General features: G+C 40.6%; 1 protein-coding gene across 1 annotated transcript in view; it reads right to left on the bottom strand.

Moving 5' to 3' along the window:
- The window catches only part of WDR7 (WD repeat domain 7), a 312876-nt gene that overhangs the window by 40095 nt on the left and 250193 nt on the right, over positions 1 to 22588 (bottom strand). The window contains 1 exon segment of the mRNA XM_025198163.1: positions 13422 to 13521. Within this exon segment, the coding sequence (XP_025053948.1) occupies positions 13422 to 13521 (100 nt within the window).

Genomic DNA, 22588 nt, shown 5'->3' with positions numbered 1-22588 from the left:
CCTGCCTATGCAGGGGGTCAGACTCGATGATCTCAAGCAAATCCCGGGACGTCTCAAGCAAATCCCGGGACGTCTCTCAAGCAAATCCCGGGACGTCATTCTCCCCCTGTACTCGGCCTTAGTGAGGCCGCAGCTGGAGTACTGTGTCCAGTTTTGGGCTCCACAATTCAAAAAGGATGTGGAGAAGCTTGAGAGAGTCCAGAGAAGAGCCACGCGCATGATCAGAGGTCAGGGAAGCAGACCCTACGATGACAGGCTGAGAGCCCTGGGGCTCTTTAGCCTGAAAAAGCGCAGGCTTAGGGGTGATCTGATGGCCACCTACAAGTTTATCAGGGGTGACCACCAGCATCTGGGGGAACGTTTGTTCACCAGAGCGCCCCAAGGGATGACGAGGTCGAATGGTCACAAACTACTTCAAGATCGTTTCAGGCTGGACATAAGGAAGAATTTCTTTACTGTCCGAGCCCCCAAGGTCTGGAACAGCCTGCCACCGGAGGTGGTTCAAGCGCCTTCATTGAACACCTTCAAGATGAAACTGGATGCTTATCTTGCTGGGATCCTATGACCCCAGCTGACTTCCTGCCCTTTGGGTGGGGGGCTGGACTCGATGATCTTCCGAGGTCCCTTCCAGCCCTGATGTCTATGAAATCTATGAAATCAATCCTTGGTTTTGAGAGTTTTTTGAATTCCTGATAATATACAAACTACAAATAAGGCACTATTTTTTTAAACAATATGGGTAATTAATCATTAGAACAACTTACCAAGGGGTCACTAGAGTTTTTTTTATATAGAAATTAGGCAGAGCAAGGTGGCAGCTTATGGAGATTAACTGGCTCAGGGAGGCATGAGCTTTTGTAGGCAACAATCTGAATGTTGAGACATGCTTAACTCTATGCAGTCTGTATCAAAACTGAGTGCTTTGCTAAAATGTATGATCTATTTCAACACAGCTTTTTGATCTGAAGCAGGAATAAATTCAAGGAAGTCCTGTGGCCTCTTAGGCAGAATGACAAATTAGATCATCACAATGGTCTTTTCTAGAGTTTAAAAAGTCTACAAATGTGTTAAAAGAATCCATACCCAATTTCTTTACCTAGGAGAGGCATCATATGTGATGGATGCCAATCAGATCACCCCTGGAAGGTGTGCAGATACCACATTGATAGACATGGTGCAAAGACCTCATGAGACTAGAAGAACCCAGATATGTCCTACAATTTGAGGGTGTAATATCTCAGACCGCTGGCACTTGGTCATTTAATTACACAATGGGATATGATTCCTAGGGGATCAGATCTCAGTGGTGCCTTTACTACTTGTCAGTGCAGAGGAAGCCTGGGATCCTGGGCTCCCCCGCCCTTACTAGCTAGTTGAAAGTTGAGTACCTGGGGATGGTGATCAACAACCAGCCCCAGGAACGTACTGGGGTTGGTTCAAGAGTCCAGTGCAGTCCAGGACTGAGACAATCAGCTGATTGTGGGTCCCCACTCCAGGACTTCACTGAAGCCAGTTTGAGACTCCTGTGTGATCCTGGAGCAATGACCCAAAAATCAGCTGATTGTCAGTCCCAGACCTAGGACTATGCAGGAGTCTCCAACAGCCTCTGGTTGCACGTTCAATTTAAGGCACGGTAGAAACCAGCCACGCAAATTGTATGCATTTAATTCACACACACAGAGACAATACATGGAAGGGTTATTATTTACAGTGCGATTATTGTATTTACTGGGTCTTCTTAAAGCAATTTACTTTTATTTTTTTCCTCATTCACAAGAACACATTCGTTTTATACCAAAGTAAACAATTAACTGAAAGGAGCAAAACATGAGTAAAATGCAAAAAAAAAAAGTATTTTTATAAAGGTGGCTGTATTTAATGAATGATACTATTGTCTGGCTATATAAACATTATTATTTTAAATAAAATTAGGTTTGGAGTTGCTTCCCTGCTGTAGCCTTAAATGCTATACAAAGTACAAATATTATACAATTACCTATTGGTAAACAAAAATAGTCCCTTTTACTATTTTCTGCAGTAATGGTCCAAAGCCCCTCTCACATGAAAACTAATACAATCATTACAAGAATGTATAAACATCAAGTTCCTGGGAATGTATTTGGTAAATTTTCAAAGAAAGGTATAGCTAGTTAGCTTATGATAAACACATGCTTCAGATTTCTATTACACTTACTTTAGGACACATTACTAAAGCATGCATGATTTTGGAAGCTGCCTCAGATTAACATATTTATCATCTCTCCATGTCTTTCATTCTTATAAAATGGTCTTGATTAGACAAATGATTTCTACAGTAGTTCTGCCACAGCCTCATGCACAATTACATTCTCATTTTCAACAATACAATGTAAAAGTTGTAAGTCCTCTTTCTTTAAACAAAATAAAATTTTATAGGGTGGTGCTGAACCTCGGTATATAGGGATCTGCTAAAACAGAGCACAAGACACAATCTTAAAATTGCTACAACACTTTACCCCATATACAATAAATGTTCTCCAGAAATGTAGCAGTTGTTCTAAGGCTAGATCAGTTGGCTTCCAGAGCTGAGTAGCAATAAGATAGTATGTTTTATTATGAGTGTCATGGAGACGGTGTGAAAAATCAAGAGCCACAGGCAGTAAGCGGCAATGGGTCAATAATGTTCACAGAGACATTGTGTAGATAATCAACAACAAGGCCCTAGGTTCTCTATGCACTGCAAACAGCTGAAGGGCAAATCAATACAGCCATGGGAAGGACACTGCCCTGTTCCATTTCCCACAGTACACTATTACCATTGTAAGAAAGCACCCTAAAAATGAAATTAATTAAAACTTTGTATATATCTAATATTAACATTGTGAACATAATATTTAAGTAAACATTTACTACATATAAAAATGTTTAAAAAACATTATCTTTTAATGTATAAAGAGTATTTCCACTCTATACGTTTAAAAGTCTATTGAGCTAAGGGGAAACATAATGAAATAGATACTATATACACTGAATTATAAACAAAGACTAGAGAAAGATTTTATGTATGTGAAATACTTATGATGCACCACAAAAGGGATCCAACTTGCCTCCTAATAGAAATAAGACGTTTAAAAAAAAAAAATCTGAAACAAGAAAATCTACATTTCACTGTAATTGATGAACTATATGGCTTAAATGCATAACATTTTATAAATTATGGGTCTAATATTTAATGACCAACTGTTTTTAAAGAACTGTATCGACAGATATCCATGTACAGTATACAATAACTAATGATTCAAAATAAGAGGAAAATAATGAAATGCAGATTATTGTTGCTTTGAGGCAATATTTTACAGGTAGTATTTGTAACTGACTCCTTGTTAAATATATGATACAGATATTGCAAATTTTTCAGTAAGAAACTATCACAAATAAATGTTGATTTATTACTTCTTGAGGAAAAGGTGATCCTTGACATCCATCACTGTATTAATCATTAGATGTAATTTCTGCGTTACTGTGTACAACCATCTTTCTCAAACATGAATAAAAATATGCTGGAAGGAAAAATTGAGTACATATAAAATAATTATTTTGTTTCTGATAATTCAAAGAAAATATCCCTCCGTGTTTCCTTCAATCAGACAATAAAATCCTGACTACCCTATTTTACCTACAGTACAGAAATACAGTAACTGCATTTAGCAGAATATATAGGAAGGACAGCTGGTTGTTCTACTGCTGCCCACTATGGCCAAGTTTATTTACAAAGCATATAAGAACAGCCAAACACACTCATGTTAAATCTTAACTGTAATTAAAGTAAATAAAAAGCCACAATATTCAAGATCTTACTACCAAGCTGGGATGTAAGGGTGCTTGTTGCTACAGCATGACTCTATATGGCATTCATTCTGAGTTATATTTTAATAGATGAAAAATATTCTAAGCTGCAGAATAATGTGCTACTAGTCTATTTTCTTTATACCTTGGTCAGTGATAAACACCACAAAATTAAAAAAATAAACAGGATGTAAAAAGCTCTCGTTCCTTAAGGTCTCTGGTATTTTCAGTCTTATAAAGATCCACACTGCCTAAATCAATGCTGCCCTGACATGCTGTATCCTAGCATGCTGCTGCCAAGAGAGACAGAGGGACTGTAACAGCTAATGTGTAAATTCTTTCAATTACCTGCAGTTTGCAAACAGTAAATACATCAACTGGTGAAACTTGTAATTGGAGCTTTGATACAGTCTAATATGACATTTTGAACTGTACACTTAGGCACCACTAATATCACTGAAGGCTGCTTTCCGTGCTTGCAAATTATATTGCATGATAACATCAGAGTGAATTGTCTCCAGGGATCACACAGTAGAAGTGGACCTTAAACTGGTCTCTACTACAAATTTTCTGCAAGTGTGTGGAAAGGGAAGTATGGCCTCTGCAGAATTATCCCCACCAGGGTCTCAGGATCCTGAAGGCACTCTACTATTGGTACTCTGCGGTGAATTTTCCTTCACACCTCCTCAGGCACCAGCAGGACAGCTAAACCTGGAGACGTTACTTGCTGAAGCAGCACAACTGTTCAGATTTCTTTGTGAAAAATCTCAGAGTACAAAACAACAACTCATGCAGGATCCCACTCGCACCACCCACAAACCTGAAAGCAGTCACGCCATCTAAGTGGCTGAATCAGTCAAATCGCTACAGGAAGGAACACGTACAAGAGGTCTGCTGCCTCAGAGACCAAGGATTACCCTTTCACTCTCCTGGGAAACCTCTCCTTTTACTCTCTCCATAGGGCCCTAATCTTTCATTATAGAGAACGTTTTCATGACAACCCCATCTGATGAACCTCACAGAAAAATCAACTTCTGCAGAGGTCTAAGCAAAAAGGGGTAGTTTCCATTTAGTATTTGTAAGACACACAAGAAAGAAGTTTTGGAAACAGTGCACATCAGCCGTTATAGCTTAAATGAATTACGGTCTCAGCTACTGATCTTAAAAATGCTCATTTGCTGCCTTGGGCACATCCAGACGAGTGCAGACATTCGGGTCCTCCGGGACAAGGAGCAGCGGTGCACCTTGTGCCACTGTTTCTTGTTCCTGGGGAACGCCGATGCCACGTGTGCTTTGGCTTATGTCAAGTTACCCTGGGGGTGGTAGGGGAGCCTGGAGCCAGCACTGGGCTGGCCCCAGCAGCCTTACCTGGGGTTCTGGGGCCTTCCTGGGGCTGCAGCCATGGCAATCCTGCTGGGCAGAGCCTGGCTGGTAGCTGCAGCGTGGCTCCAGGCAGCCTGACTCTACTTTTCAGCAGCACATGCTCCCCGAGCATGCGATGCTGTTTTTTTTTTCCTGTGGGTTTTTCTGACCCCCTGGATATCTGGGGGTCAGAAAACCCCAAGGAAAAAAACCAAACTGAAGCAGATCATGCACAGCCAGCGTGTCCTTGCAGCGCGGAGAACGCCTGACTGTGCAGTATGTGGCACTGCAGACGTGTTTATGGTGCCACATACCACACTTGTCTGGATGCGCTCCTTGAGTTTGTCCCTTCAAGGAACAGGCTATCTAGAGAGGTTAGGGAGTCTCCGTCCTCATAAGTTTTTAAGAACAGATTAGACAAACATGTCTGGATGGTATGGACAGGGATGATTCTGCCTTAAGCAGGGGGGTAGACTAGATGGCCTAATTCTTTTCTGGCCTTACTTTACTATGATTCTTTCTACAAGCTATCGCAGAGGGAGCAGGTACGCCACAAATTAGCCTTGCACCCTCTCTGAATGCCACTCTGATTGTCTTCTTCTGCCCAACCTGCTGATCTGAAGTTACTCTGTGGTCACTGACCAGTCTCCTCCTGTTTTCTGTTTCCTGTCCTTTGCTCCCTGCCTAATCTCATGCTCTGCTTTTGGCTTTCTGCCCTATCTGTTGCTGTGCTGCCTGCCTCCTCCCTGACCTGCCGTGTGCCACACAACAGGGGCCTGTACTACTTGTGGCACTCATGCCACAGGTTACATTTCACCCCCCCCCCAATTTATCATATTCCAAACCTTGCAGAGATTTTTAAGCAACCAAGAAAGAAATAATACCACCATGCCCATGTTATTAGTTTGTTAAAATTGTACAATCTAGAACTCTTCCTTGCAATTAGTTACAAAAAGGAGCTGCCTATTTAGTGTGCATGTAATCAACTGTACTGACATGTGCAGGCAAGAACTTGCATTCCTTTCAGGAGGTAATCAAAACAGTTGTTACAGAAAGATAACATTAATCGACTGCCTAAAGTTAAATGGCCTAATTTACAGAAGCGCTGAGCATGCGGACCTCCTACTAAATTTAATTTAATGAGAGAATCATGCCACCTATTTAGATGTGTGCGTTTGAGTGCCTGATTTTAAGCCTCCAATTCTGAAAAATCTTTATCTTTAGATAGAAAAAGAAGAGTCATACACTACTCAGATGTTACCATTAGTTCCAACTTCAGGTCTTTGTGAAGCTTAAAGCAATGTCTCTTTAGAGATAGTAAATCTACCCTGATGTCACAAGCTCCTGCACTGAACTTCACATTGTTGCTTTATAACTTTCACAAGTACCGTCATTGTTATGTGTAGCTTAGAACATCACAGCTGCTCTGTATGGGACTCTTCTAAAGCCAATTACGGTCAATAAATGGACTTGCACTGACTGCAATGGATCTGCATTACAACTATGATGGAAACATAGATGCCTTTCTTGCACCTATTAATTTATGAAGAGATCAGACACAGCTCTGCAATTCTTCTGGGTGAAATGCTGATGGCATTGGAGGGGATAGCAAAACACCCATTAATTTCAATAAGGCCAGGATTTTATCCATGTGTCTTTAAGGTGACTGAACAGTAAGGCTTGAGGGAGGTTATTGGTGGAATGCCTCAACAGTCAGCCTTGGGGCCGATTTTGTTTATGATTTCCATTAGTGGCTTTAGAACAAAATTAGAAGCATGCTGATAAAACTTATGAGAAGAAAGCTCATGTCACAAAATAGGAGGCGTTATCAGTTCAGAGGAAGGGGAAGATCAGGATCTCTTATGGGAAGAACTGAATGACCTTGAAAAGTAGTAACAGAAATGTGATTTAATTCAGTTGCACAAAGTAAAAGGCTGGGTACTTTGAGACTATTAAGAATGTTTGCTACAAGTTGGGGGCTCGTTATTGGGAAACAAATAAGGAGGAAAAAGAACTGAATGTATTAGCTAATCACAAGATGCCTATGAACCACCATAAGAATATAAGCACCATAACTACTATAACTGGGTCAGACCAATGGTCCATCTAGCATCCTATCTCTGACTGCGGCAGGAGCTTTAGGGCAGTGATGGCCAGCCTGTGGCACATATGCCGCTGTATGGGGCATGTGGCATGCTGGACAGGAAACAGGCAGCACAGTGGCAGATAGGGCAGTTAAAAGTACAGGAGTTCAGGCAGGGAGCATAGGGCAAGAAGCAGAAAGCAGAGCACCAAATCAGACAGGAATTGGAGAGCAGAATGCCCATGAGGCAGGAGAAGGAGACGAGTGATTGATACTCAGGAAGGGTGTGGGGCTAATTTGTGGCATACTGGTAGTGATAGAAGTGAGCAGTGGCACTCTCTGCTTTACAGGGAAGAGTATCTGTCTATAGACTACACAGGCAGGTCTAGTCTAATCCATCCTCTGCCACACCCTCCTTAGCATCTACTGGGGTGGCACAGCCATGTATCAAGGCATTTTTTAAATGTATGCTGATGCCATTGTACAAGGCAGACCTTGTAAGATCTCATCTGCAATACTGTTGTTTTGGTCACCCATGTTCAAGAAAGAAAAATTCAAACCGGAACAGGGGAAGAAAATGGCTACTAGGAGTATCAGGGAAATGGCGAGCCCATCTTAAGGTAAGGAGACTAAAACAGTTCAGTTTATTCAACTTTGTAAAAATGAAGGCAGAGAAGGGATCTGACTGTTGACTGTAAATACCTCAGAGGGTAAAATACCTGGGAAGGCACATACTTCCCAGGACTATGGTTGTACAAGAAAAAAATATTATAAATATTAGAAGCTGGTTTTTAACCATCAGGGCAGTGAAATTCTGGAACAATCTTCCAGTGGGAGGAGAGGGGGAAAAAATCCTAAGTACTTTTTAGATGAAGCATGGTCAATTCATGGAAAGGATTATATGATGCATTGCCTGCAACAGCAGAGGACTGGATATGATGAGCCAGGAGGCTCCTATATTCCTATTGGTATACCTCTATATAGACACACTTGCAACATGGCATAAAAGCATGTCTTTTTTTTGCCTCATTAATGCATGCATCTTAGTGATCATAGGAGAGTAGGGCTGGAAGGGAACTCATGAGGTCATCCAGGTCATCTAATGCTTGACCACCCTTACAGTCAAAAAGTTCCTTCTAATCTTTACCCTAAATTTCCTCTGCTGTACCTTTGGGTCACTGCTTCTAGTCCTGTCCCTTACAGTCACAGAGAAAGGCCTACCTCCATCCTCTCTATAGACTTTAATCAATGCTCCCCCTACCCCCTCTGGTTTTCTCTTCTCCAGACTAAATAACCCTATTTCTTTTGGCCTTTTCCTAGACTGAAAGTCACGTTTCTTAGGCTTCTAATAATTTTTGTCATTTTCCACTAGACTCTTTCCAATCTATCCAATCTTAGCGATGGGTGTAAATCCCAAAAGCTTGCAAAAAAACAACTAAACACCTCCCCACTTCTTATTTAACAATAAAGGTCCCACAGGGAATTACATTGGTATAAACTGGCAAAACTTTTCTGTGCAGAGAAAACCAATACTTTCAATGATGTCAAAACAAGCAGCAACTGCAAATTCAGTGCAGGCTCTGGCTTTAGTGAAAATGGATGAATCTATGAATCTATGGCACAAAGAAACTTTTTACCTTTACATGGTAGAAATTTATCCCTGGCAATTTTCCCAACCAAATAATTTTTGATACCATATTAGTAGTGATTGTTCAAGGAATGGCAAATGGCATCTGCACTAAGGTCTAGCACTTTATAAAATACTGAGAAGTACCTAAAAATGTCACTGTCTGATAAAATAGTCAAATGTTGCTACAACCATTACAACTCCCAGATAAGTTGTCAGAATTTAGATGTACTTTTGGTCTTCTGCTGTTAAAATTGCTTCTCAATGTTAAAATTTCTGTGAGTTTAATTCTTGAAGTTTGAGTATCTCTCAATTAGGGACAAGGATAAGTGTTTATTTCTACTGGTAAGAATTTCAGAGAAATGACTGCTGAAATTCTTACTGCTAGAAAAATAGCCCAGGAGCTAGAGTATATACGTGTTCTAGCTTCCTGGCTGGAGAGCTACACAGGCAAGCCCTTCAGCCTTGGGTCACCTCTGCCCTAGAAAACTCCATTAATTGACAGCCTGTCCCCTCCCCTGAGTGGGACAGGGTACGCTGTCAATAACCAACCCCCCTGGCTTTTAAATCCCAGCTATTTGGGCTGCACGTGGGGTGATTTAAAGCCAGAGATGTGGAGAAGCAGAGCTGGGGAGAACTTCCCTGACCCTGATTTCCAGCTCCCTGGCTTTTAAATCACTGCATGTGCTATGAACTTGCACCTCCAGCTAGGTAGCAAATGTAGCATTTAAAAGCCTGAGGGGCTGGGAACCATTTTAATTAGATGGGGAGGAGGGAGATCTTGCTCATAGGAATTGATCCAAATTTCTTGTGGAAGAGCCCATTCTCTTCTGCAAGAAACCCTCTGAACAGCTGTCCGCTCTCTTGTGATAGGAGAAATCCTAAATGTAAAGCCTGTTCCTTGCCTAAGTATTCAGTATTGCTCAAAGACTTGTCTATACTTCTTAATTCAATAAAAAGAAAGCAATGAGAGCCTTTTTGTCAGTATGTAACTAACAGAACCCTTAATCTAGAATAATATACATTTATTATAAGGCAGCTCTTCTATTTGCCTTCCTAGGAAGACTTTTCTGTCCTTCCCCATTTTCTGAATCTGGCATCATAGGATCTGAATATGGGTATATTTCAGAACAACCTATTTCAGAACCAAAATACCTTTGACATTACTAAATTAGTAGAATTAAAGAGAAACTTGGAAGGTTTATTTATAAAATAATCTCCTTTGCCTCTGATTTACCATCCGCAGTGTCCGCACCAGGAAAAAATCCCCCCCAAAACCCACAACAAAAAACAAAACAAACAGGAAAAAAAACTGTGGAAAAAAACCTGGAGCAACGCACACTTGGCTAGCGTGCGCTGCTGAAAAGCTGTGCCGGGCCGCCCCAGTGCTGGCCCCAGCCTCCTCTACCCCACCTGGGGCAACTTGCCACATGCCAAAGCGCACGTGGCACCAGTGTACCACCGCTACTTGTCCCGGGGGAACCAAATGTTAACACACATCTAGACACGCCCTAAATGTCTCATCTCCTGCATTTCTTAGAGGCTGCCTCTCTCCAACTGTTGTCCTGCATCCACTTTTCCCCGTTTTTCTACCCCATAAACTAGGCTATTATGTTATTTGTAGTAAAATTATCATTAGTAGGAAAACTGAAAGACTGGATTAGAATTGATCCAGACATTTTTTGGCAATTCATTTTTAACATTTTTTCCAATGGAAAAGGCAGATTCAACAAAGCCAAAACTTTCTACAGAAATTGATCTGTTTCAAAAAGACCTTCATGAGAAAGATTTCTTATATCCAGGATAGAATTTATAGCAAGAGAGGGGAAGAGGGGAAAAAATAATAAAAAAATATCAAAGCAGCCTGATGTAACAAATTGGATGTCCTGGTAAAAAAGATCTCTTTCTTTTTAATTCTTGTAGGTAGGAAGATGTCTATCTGTCTGTCCTGTTTAAGAAATGTTTCAAAAGGTTTTGTTCCAGTGAAGAATCAAAGAAAAATCAAAACCTCAAAAACTTTTTCATCCAACTAAATTCTTGTTTTCCAGCTAGGACTAATTTGGTTTCTATAATTACTGAGCAGCTTTCTAGCAGCAAATGTGGGTGAGAAGTAATTCAGAAGGATCAGAATCTAAATAAGAAGCTTGGAACTGACAGATGGCTATTCCCTGTCCCCCCCATCTAGATTATATTTGTGATTCATGAAATTCTCTTATAGTATTATCAAAATGATTTTAAAATGGTATATAACCTTAATCACTTTGGAGGTCTCTCTCAGACAACTGGAATTTATCTGCCACTTCACATGATTGTCTACAGTCTTAAGGACAGTAAAGAAAACAGTGCCCTAAACATTCCAATAGAGGATTAAATTAACCTATACCATTATTCAAACAAGTCATTGAAACAAATTTGGATTTAGTTCCAGTAATTTAATATAATAAAATGTCAACTAGCAATAACAAGAGGGCATTTATGGATAAATGACTTGCAAACATTAGCCAGAGACAATCTCTTTCAATATAGCCAGTGGTTATTATTCAGAATGCATTTTAAAAAGGACTAGGTGAAAAAAGCAGCAAGATAAGATTATTTAGCATGTCTGCTAAACCAAGGGCAAACCAAGCCAGAGGGAAGATTTTCATTGCAGATTCAACCACACATACATGTAGCTGTAAGCACTTAGCCATCCTGTCTATCAGCACCTCTGGCCTTTAACCATTTAGGACTGGCAGACTGTATAAAATGTTATATGACACATTTTGGAACTTACTGTTCAGATATACTGCCTGGAATGAGAGCGTTAGGTCAGGAATGACAATGTGTGCGTTTACCCAGGAGACATTTTAGGAAATAAATTTAAAATTAAAAACATAAGAATTCAAAGTCTAGCAGCTAAATCAAAGAATAAATTGAACTGTCATTCTCCTTATTCCATAAGAACATACAGATATATTGAAGTGTAAAAGGCACAAAATACATAAAGACTAGTCACAGGAATGAGATTCCAAGGTTTGGGGGCTATCTGGTATTTGTACACTCACTCACTTGTTGAGATTAAGTACACAGCAAAGGTGTCATGGTAGTGTTTCTGAATGGACACAGAGAATGATTCTCAATACACAGGTGTGCAGTGACCTTGGTGGCTGAATGGCTGGAAGGAAAGGGATACCAACATACACCGAACCTTGGCAAAAAAGGTCAAGAAGAATGTAAACAGATGTCACCTTTGTACTGCCATGAATATTTTTATGGTGGCACAAAAGACCAAGTGAACAGACATCCACGTCCTTTGTCACACCATAAATGTCCCACGTTTGTGGATAAAACATAGGTGGTATGGATTTGTTTTGCTATTTTCTGGCAGATGTCCATTTCCTTTAAGGAGGGAGAGCGGAGGTAGCCTGGAGCTACCCATGCTCATCACCCAGGGCTTCAGGGGCATGGTCCTGAATGCCCCAGGCATTCCCACAGCCTGGGCATGCAGGATGGGGCTCCTAAAGCCCTGGAAATGCCTGCCTGGGTTTCTCCCACTTGCAGAGGTATACCTTAGGTCAGATCCCTCCCTGCACCATGTGGCTATTTGTAAAAGAAATTTGGTGATCTTATAAAACTACCACAGCTGAAAACCACAAGAGCAATATCAGCTGGAAAAGTCAAAGCTGAGAAGAAAGAAGGAACTGTTCCTTCAGGACAGAGTTGCTCCTGAGCTAGCTTGGAGAAATGTAAAGTACCACTGTATTGCCAGGGGAAATGTAAAATATCACAGGTATTGCTGTACCTGTTCTACGAATAAATAGAGGCCATAAAAGCCAGGCAATCATAAGCGTCATTATATTCATGTAAAAATTAGAGAAAGCAAATAACCACAAAACAGATGCAATACGTACAGTATGTAGTTCTCCATTTATAGTTAAGCTTAAAGTTTTGGAATTCTACTGGGACTTTTATATTACAAATAAGAGTGAATATTAGTAATTCCATTTTTCTGAAAAATATATCAAAATATAAACTATATTGACAGAGATTTTGAAAGTGGCTGAAATTAAAAAAAGACATGGAAATATAAATATCATCCCAAATCATAACCTGTTTGACTATGTAATATTATTGTGGGTTAATGTCACATTTTATTTAATATTAGAAAATGTAATATACCTGAAAAATAGGTATAATACGGTTTTATGGAGGGACACGGTGGAAAAATAACCCATACATTATGCTGGTAACTAGAAAAACATAAAAATCAGGATTAAACAAGAGATTTCTTTGACAACAGTTCTGTGAGAAGTATCACAAAACTTTGAGTTTCTGTTATTAACCCATCTATGGCAGCAATTCAGTTCCAGTGAATGAAGACAGTAGGGCTCTATATACTTTGAGTCCTTCATTAAACTATTGATCCCCTTAGCATTATCCATAATGTTCCAGCAGCTCAGCGTGTCAACTGGTGCTGTGCTAGTCTCTCTTTCTTTTCAATAACTTCCACATTTTATGGGGAGGAAGTCACAATGATTTATTTACCTGACATTTTCCAGTCCGGATGTCGTAGAGGGCTACTGAACCATGGCGAGCTCCCACTGCTATTCTGTGACTCCGCTCATAATAGCTGACCATGTAGAACCTGAATGGAACATTGCAATAAGTAACAGGTGAGATCTGATCTGCTTGCTAAAATTAATTTACCATACATTTTGGTAATTAATATTAGTGCTTGTATACAGATTAATTTAAGAAATCATTCATTCCTAGTCTTCAGCATACACTGCATTTCCTAAGTAAGAACAACCAGACTCTGAATAAATACATCAACGTAGCAGATGTATAGTTCAGATCTTATCTCAAAACGTGAGAGATTTTTGTCAAGGTGTTAGCCTGCTGTATCATTTCAAAATATTTGAATATACTTATTGATTTTATCGTTACAATAAAATAACGAAGACTGACAACTTCAGAACATAGAATGGTTAAGTAGGAGACTGTCTGCACTGAACAATTTCAAATTCTGTCTTTTTAACTGCAGAATGGAAAGCAAGGATGATAAAATGCGAAGAAAAAATATCTGCCACCTAATGACAGCTTCCTCACATTAGAGACAATGAATCACACATGGTATTAAGGGCAATAACATTCCTCCTGCTAAAGAGGAAGCGAGTGTCATAACCCAAAGGTATGATTTTGTGTGTGCTTCGGCACTAGAATTATCCCCGCCAAATTGCAGCTTCGTTGCACGGTAGAGTTTTCTGCTGCAGAGGAGAACCCCGGTGCAAGGAAGAGTTTCCCGCCTATTTGCAGATTCCTTTGCAAGGTGCATTGCTCAAGTTGCAAGAGAAATGCACGGTGCAAAGGAGTTCCCGCCACCCGCATGCAAATTGGTTCCCCGTTATTGGCTAGTTCTAAATTATTCCCATGTGGCGGCTAACGATTGGCCTGTTAGCCATATAAGAGGCTTGAGCGGTTTCCGCCCAAGCCGAAGAGGACTCCACATCCATCTCGTGGGGACTCTGGGTACACGGCAGGGAAATAAAGACCCCTGTGTGAGATTCAGAGGCGTTTGGCGACCTGATCCATCGCCCACCTCTTTCCGTCTTCGAGCGATAATTCTTTATAAGACGTATCTACGAAGTTTCCATTTCGGTGGTGCGCTTGTCCAGGACATCCGGAGCTCTGTTTCCGTGGAGCCTAGCAAACTCCACGTGACCGTTCGTGTTATCTTTGTCTGTAACCGCAACTCAAGCAAGTTTTCCAGCCTGCACCGCAACCATCTCCGGTGTAAGTAAACAATCTTTAAATCTACCGCTACGAGTTTGTGCCTAATTCTAGCTTGACGCGCGCCCTCTCCGACCCCGCGTGCCCGGGCTGCTGGCCACAGCCCGCGCAGAGCACGAAGAAGGGCCCGGCTCGCGCCCAACCCGCACAGTGAGAAGTATGTGATACTACTTAATATCACATGATGATACTTTGATCTGATGTTCATGCACTGCATAATTTAAAATAGTCACTTTCAAAGCTGAAAAAATTATTAGTCCTTTAACATGAAATACAATGTCAGATTCTTATTCCAAATACAATTCCTTTGGACTTTCAGACTTTTCTGATAAAACACAGGTCAAATCTCTGAAAAGTAAAAGTGTTCACTATTATATTCCCAATAGTTAAATCACACACTAGCAAATTCTATAGGAAACTGCTAAAATAATTTTGTAAAAATATGGTGTTGAACATACTTATGGCTTAAACGACAACACCAACAGTATTTTATATCGATATATCACCTTTCTTCTTAAAGGATCTCTGAGTGCTAAACAGCTGCACAAATATAAGAATCATGCACTCATTTTAGTGGGGTTAGATGGCAGTCTGGGAGGAAAACAGCAAAAAATATGCTGAAAAAAAGGAAATTGCTAGGTTTGATGAAGGACAATGGGATAATAGGAATGGAAAGTCTGGAGTACAGTTGTGTATTTGGGTTTGAAAGGTAAGGAAATAAACTTAGAGCCAGATCTTCAGGGCTAACCCCATTGCACAGTCTTTAATCCAGGACAGAGAAGATAAACCTGAACCTTTTTTGCCATTCACCATCTGCACAATTACCCATTGTTTTGTGTCAGCTGCAAGAAAGCTATACATAAAGTCACTATAAATATAAATGCACATGGCTGCATTCCTATTAACTAGTCTATTTGAAAAATAAAACATTTCCTGGCATCCAAAGTCCTAGGAGCCCTGAATACGTGTCACACAAGGCTCCGACTGTCTACAGACCTGGGCCAAGTACAGATGTTCAGTTTTTACCAATAGAAACCAAAAGTGTACAGGTGTTCAGGCTCTTTCTCCCATAGCAAAAATAGCTGCTCTGGGAGAAAAATAACCTGGCAAAAACAAGGGTCAAATCGTTTTTTAGCAGCTGCCAACTTCCATTTTCTAGGCAGGGGAGAAGGCCATCTGTCAACAGTCTCCCTTAAAGGGTGAGGGTGACCCAAGAAGCAACCCTCTAGTGCCCTCTGACGGGGGAGCCCACCTGCGAAGCTCCCCAGCCATGGGGTCAGAGGAATGTTTTTCTTTCAATTGAATGAATATCTATACGCAGCAACAGCCATCATTTAAATTTTCCAGGTATCTGGCACTCCAAAAGCAAGAGTCTCCCATCAGGTCTTCCCCTAAGGGAGGAGCTGTGATCCACAGAAAAGCAGAGATTAATGACATCAGTCACAGTCCTCTACCATTACCCACTTTGGGTCACTAGACCGAGACCAACAACACTAATAATATTCTATTTACTCATTTACAAGATGAGTTCCCTCCACCCCACATTGAACACAGGTAAAAAGAGCCTCTTGCCTGGCAGGCAGCTGCTGTTGCTCCAGCTCAGGCTTTGGCCCCTACCCTGGGTAGGGGCTGAAGCTGTACTGCTGCCTGTCCCTTGTCATGTCTGCACACCCTACCTCGCTCCCTCAACCTTTACACCTCCACCCATCTCTTCCCCTTCCCCTTGCTCTGTGCTGGCAGGCTCCATCCTTGCTGCAGTCTGGGACACGGAGCATGGCTCCAGTCCAGCCCTGAAATAGCTGTGCCCATGCTCCATGCCCCAGGCTATAGCAGGGATGAAGTTTTCTAGAGCAGAGCAAGGGCAAGGAGAGGATGTGAAGTGGGGGGGAGGGGAGGGAGGTAGGGGGTGGTGGCTGTAGGGTGGCAGGCAAGAACGGGGGGACAGGGAAGAAGTGGCACAGGAAGAAGATGGGAAGGGGGCAGGGGCTTGAGGCTGCAGGAGGGCAGACACAAGGGGAAGAAAGTGGGGGGGATCATGCTGCAGATTCAAACTGCTTGCCCTCCCCATCAAATCTAGAAATTTTCCATGTATATAACCTAATTACTGGGAGGTCATATTAAATTCAGGGTTGTCTTAGATTTGGGCCAATACAGTGATATGCAAGAGGTAAGCATTTTTGTGGGTGATATCTTTTATCGGACCAATCACATGGTTGGGAGAGCTTTACACATGGTTTTGGGTACAAGGCACCCTTCTTGTTCACACTGGGACAAATACTCAATAAAGGGTGCCGTGTACTCAGAAGCTCATTTCTCATATTTTTGGACCATCAAGGCTACAACATCACTGTAACACTACCACTGATACCAACACAAATTTTGAGGCCCTAGCTTCTCATAGTTTCCCTTAAAACCATTGCTTCCCACTGCACAATATTAATACCCCTGCTCAAGTGCAGTGTACAGCTGAAACAGAGAAAAAAATATCAAGATTAGTGAAGGAAGGGAAATTATTTTCCTACTCCAAACATGCCATGCATTGCCAACAACATAACACGAGAGCATAATGAGCTGTTACATTTGTTATTCCATACCTTGACTTTTACCTTTTGTCCTGTCAATATAGAACTGTACACTTCATGAGGTATGTGGGGAGGAGAGGGAAAGAAGAGTAGGAAAACATTTCACTGGCTGGAAACATTTCCAGTCTGGGTACCAAAAGCCTCTTACTCCCTTTCCCTAACACTAGCTCTGTCAATCAGTTTAACTTTGGGGTTTTCAGACCCATCAGTCTGAGCTGGCACTAAGGCAATTCTGACTCCTTATCAATGGGAAAAAAGGATATTTGGAAACACTGACACAGCGATTTGTAAAGAGTAGGAAGCAAGAGCCTCACAGAGGCAAGGACCCATATTCTGGGCAAGGTCACTAATAATGTTATGGGCAAAGTGATGTTCTAAATGTCTAGAAGACATAAATATGAAATAAGGTACAAAGGCTGGATAATGCGAATAAGGTAAGGGAGAACTTAACTAAAAGCATTTTATATTAGCCATGTCAAAGTTTGATCACCTGTGTTTAAAAAACTATTTGTTCCAGGTAAACATTAAGAGGAGTTCTGTAAGGCTGCTCTACACAATCAATAAACTTGAGATTTATATTTATTCTTGCAGGAAAAATATACATGGAGATAAACAAGTGGCATCTGATGATTAAAAAAAAAATCTGAGAAATCTGAACGTTTTATGCCCTTTAATTTCTACTGCACTGCCACATGGGTGTAATGCACAACTTTACAATCCACATCTTGGTGAGAAGATTTTTTAAAGACGAGAACAATGTACAATACCGTACCAAAGCATACAGCATTCTACTGGATTTTAAGTGCATGTTTAGATAAAGAGAGCTGAGTCAGCCCTCTTACTTGAAAAGAAGAATCAATCACTCTATAGAACAGCAACTTACTTTAAAAAATCCTCTGTGGAGAAGAGATATTTCATTTTCAACTTTGTAAGTGTTTTTTAAACTAAAAATATAATCGGTTTCTATTCAAGATCTTGACTATTATGGCCTTCCTCTTCACACTTAGTTTCTTTCACAAATATCTATTCTTCTCAAATTTTCTTCTGAAAACCAACATGCTTCTCTGTTACTCTGATACTTATTGAGCAAGCCTCTGACCATTTTGAGAGAGAGATGCAAGTTATAAATATTAATTTCTTAAAAATATACATACTTAAATAAACATATTTCCTGTATGTTTTTCTATACTTCTGGTGTCCCCGGGCTGGAGCTGCTAGTGCTGCCAATGCTGCTGCATGGCTGGGCCAGGGCGAGGGCTGGGGGGACAGGCAGGAGGCTGAGACTTGCAGAGGGGGCAGGCAGAGAAGATGGGCAGGCACAAGGGAGTGCAAGTGCCAGGGGGTGAAGTGTAGCATAGGCATGGGGACAAGCACCAGGAGAGGTGGCTGAGGGTGCAGGGCACCAGGATGTGCAAGCCCCGGGGGCAGAGGGGCAGGTGTGGGGGAGCAGAAATGACACGTGGTTGAGGGACAGGGTCAAGGGGTGGGCAGTAGGCCTCTTGCCTCTCCCTGCTGCTTGCTCTCACCACTGCCTGCCCCTTTGCCACTGCTTTCCCACTGTAGCTGTGGGGGGAAGCATTAAAGATAAGCACCCCGATATGAGATGCTATATATGAAAAGTGTATAAATGTGTTATAATTATCCATGTACCTAATAAAAGTCATCTTGGATTCAGGTAAATATGGTGAATTTGGGATTCATTATGTAACTTTAGTCTGCCTCTGCTGGGATAAGCGCTTGTAGTCCCTGTTCATAACTCCTTCCCACATAACCAGGAGTCTATATGCTGCAGGGGATATAGGAGAATAGCTGATGTGGACCTTTATAACCATCTACCTCACAGAGTGGAAGGGGACAGCATACATTTATTGTGATGTGCAGTAACTTTACTGTGTTCTTGGCAGGAGTTATATTAAGCTACAGCAAAAGCAGATTTGGTGGCACTGCTTCCATTTATATCCATAACATTATGGAATAAAAAAGGCACCCTCATTTTTTCTAGTCAAAATTATTTACAAACAAATGAAATACACTATTTCTCAGAAAACGTTTCACATACATGAACTTACTGACAGTGGCTGGCAATAGCAGTAAAAATGTACATTGCTGTAATTCACATCCAAATAGTGTTACAGCCATGTTATTTACTAAACACTGAACTATTTTGTACAAGCTGAAGATGATTATAACCACATTATAAGTTTCTGAGCTTCCAACAAGTCAGACATCCCAACAATCATGGCCCTACCATTGTGTATTGTCATTAAATCTCATACACCCCTTTAGCAGTTATTATTTATCATCTGTACTGTAATCAAGTTGAAAGGCTCTATTACCCATTTGGAATCAGGAACTCATTGTACTCGGCACTTTACACAATCAGACAAGTTATTTTAAGACAAGGTGTAACAACTGAATGACAAAAATTGGGAGGAAAAAGGAAAGAGAAATAGGGACTGTATTTTCTTATACACAACATGAATTTTCCCCCCAAAAATCATTTCTTCAATTAGTGTGTGTATTAAGTGGGGAAGCTGATTATCTGCTCAGGATAGAAACACCCTGCTTTGATTTCTGCCCTACAGTGCAGCAGCTGTGGAATTACTAATCCAGGCAGCTGAGGGAGTCAGTTGACTTAATAGTTCATTGTTCTTCACTCCACAGGTATTTATCATCTCTCCTTTTTAATGGTCTTGATGTTCCACTAATCAAGCTAACATTTCTTAGGATAATGCTACTGCCTGCCAGCTGCTCCTACTCTCTCCTCATATATCAAAGCCCTGGAGACTCTTTAGCTCTTTTCAAAGGCAAAGATTCAGCTATGGAGAGGAGTCTTCAGCAGAAACTAGTGTTTCAGCTTTAGTTAAGCAGGAAAGGGAGAGTGAGTCAGCTGAATATTAGTCTCTGTCCCTGCTCTATGTGGCCATAACCCTGGAAAAAACTTTTTTCTTTATTCTGCCTTTCAAAAACAAGGTATGGATTATATTCCAGGAATGTTGTATGCAAGAAAATATGGTAAATGAATCTACACAGGGTAGCTATGCATGCAACTTGATAGTCTAACACTTAGAGAATTTATATAAACAAATTAAACAGATCAGCAATACGCAGCAACTTTCTACGCAGCCTCTAATGATTGACAGTGTCACATAGGTAGCACAGTGGGATTAGGTACTGTTGAATATTTGAAAGGAAGCAACAAGCAGCAATAGATTCTGCATAAATCTAACATATTCAGTCACTATGCAGGGAGGGTAGTCTATCTGATCCTTGTCTCAGTGAAGAATTAGTTTAACAAAAAAAAGTATCGGAGCTGGAGAAACTAGATGCTGATTTCATAATATCTCTATTTGGCCAATGCACATTTTTTACTTATGAATCTTCTCCTGGTCACATTCAGACTACAAAACACTGGCTGCTTAAGCATACATAAAGAAGAGTGCTGGGGGAGTTGTGGAGAAAAGCAGATGCAAATCAAACAGGATCCTGCTACATTGTGATATTTATTGCCACTTTCAGTTGTTAAAATTCTTCAAAGACTTGAAAAAAATATACTTGGATAAATCTTAGCTCCTCCTCTATGGTTGGTAAAAACTCTCACTCTCCTCTGTTGTCAGAAGCTGTCAAAAACCCAGAAAGATCAAGGAGCCCTGTGGCTTCTCCAGGATCGAGGCCTCTGAGAGAAATCCTGAGGGGAATGAGGAAGACTTGGCTTCTTTGATACAGGGCAAGTTAAGATGGATATTTAGCATTAAAACACAGCAGATAAGACTAAAATATTTGTTATGAATGCTCAGGCTTCATTGGACACTGTAGTGATATGGGTTCAGGGAGCACAGGGCAGAGAATTGAAGATCAGCTGTGGAAATGGCCAGGCAGACATATCACAACAAGGAGCTGCAGACTCTGAGGAGCAAAGTGCTGGACTTGGGAAACAAATGCATGAGATACAATACTCGTATTATCGGAGTGCCAGAGGGGTCAGCATTTTAAAACTCCCCTCGGAAACCAACATGGAGATAGAGAAGGCCCACAGGTCTCACTGGAGGAAAAACTAGAGCCTTTATAGTCAAGTTCCTGAGGTTTTCCCCCCCACAATGAGAGTGCTCACGGCTGCAAGAGATCTAGAAAAGCTGACACAGGGTGAGCCTGCTGTTCATATAATGTTCCTTTCTCATCCCCGCATGAAGTGGCTGAAAGAGAGTTTATTGTTTATTATTTAAACTGGCAAAACTACAGGCCAGAATCAAGTAACTGAGATAGTTCGTGAAATAGCCTACCTTCCTGACTCTAAGGAAGCAGAAACCTTTATTACATCAATATCATTAAGGATTGGGGGAAAATTATGGAATAATCTGAGTGATATGGGATCTAATTCTTAGTGAAATACTAAAGGCAAATGTAAGATTCTCTTAACCCTGAGGAAGCAAGAGCCTTTGACAAATCAACTTTACTTTGGGAAGCTGCAGCTATACATTAAACTGTGTAAGACTATAGGGAATATATCTCAGAAGACATGATCACCTAGATTCCTTATAATAAATTTACTTTTGAATATATTAAATGTGTCTAAATGTAAAATATTTGTGAATTGTATGATTGTTACTATAGGTTTACTTCCAAAATTACTTTAACACATTTTAGAGTTATGTAGAACAAAAAAAGGTAGGGGTTTTTAGATTGTTAAACACGTCTTATCAATGAGTGACATTCATCCGATTTTTGATAATGTCTCTTTGTCTTGCTACAGAATAGCAAAGATCTTTGGGTTATACGTGTCCAACCCTTCTGGGAGGACATACATTATGCCATATATTAAATTTATTGACAGTGTTTCTTGTACTTCACCCAAAAAACCTTGTCTGCTCATATTTATTTTGATTTTCTTTTCTTCCTCTCCCCCCCCTCATGTTTTTGTCAAGAGTATACTTGGGAGTATATGTTGTAATAAGTACTAAATATATGGGGGAACATCAATATTAAAAACTATTGCAGTATACAGGAAAACGTTGAGTATTTAAAGAAACTGGCAAATTTCCATACAAAGTATATACAAAGTTAAACAAGAGAAAGTTATTGAGAATAGCCAATAGTATTCAAGCTGTTAAGGTCCCCATTAAAAAGAAGAAAATATAATTTTTCTTAAAAAACAGAAGTTTGATACTGTTGTGCTCCAAGAAACTCATCTGTCAGGAGAGGAATTTCAAAAATCACACCATGATTGGGTTGGGTTTGGTTAGCAATTTCTAGTTTATGTAACAGTGCATTAAAACTGTATCCCCAGCTAATTGACAGATGATGATCCAGAGGACAGATTTGTTCTTGCAAATGTTAAAGTGA

Source organism: Alligator sinensis, unplaced genomic scaffold (genome assembly GCF_000455745.1).
Source record: "Alligator sinensis unplaced genomic scaffold, ASM45574v1 scaffold701_1, whole genome shotgun sequence".
In the NCBI taxonomy this organism is placed as follows: domain Eukaryota; kingdom Metazoa; phylum Chordata; order Crocodylia; family Alligatoridae; genus Alligator; species Alligator sinensis.
Note: the sequence above shows the minus strand (reverse complement) of the source record. Positions and strands in the feature narration are given on the sequence as shown.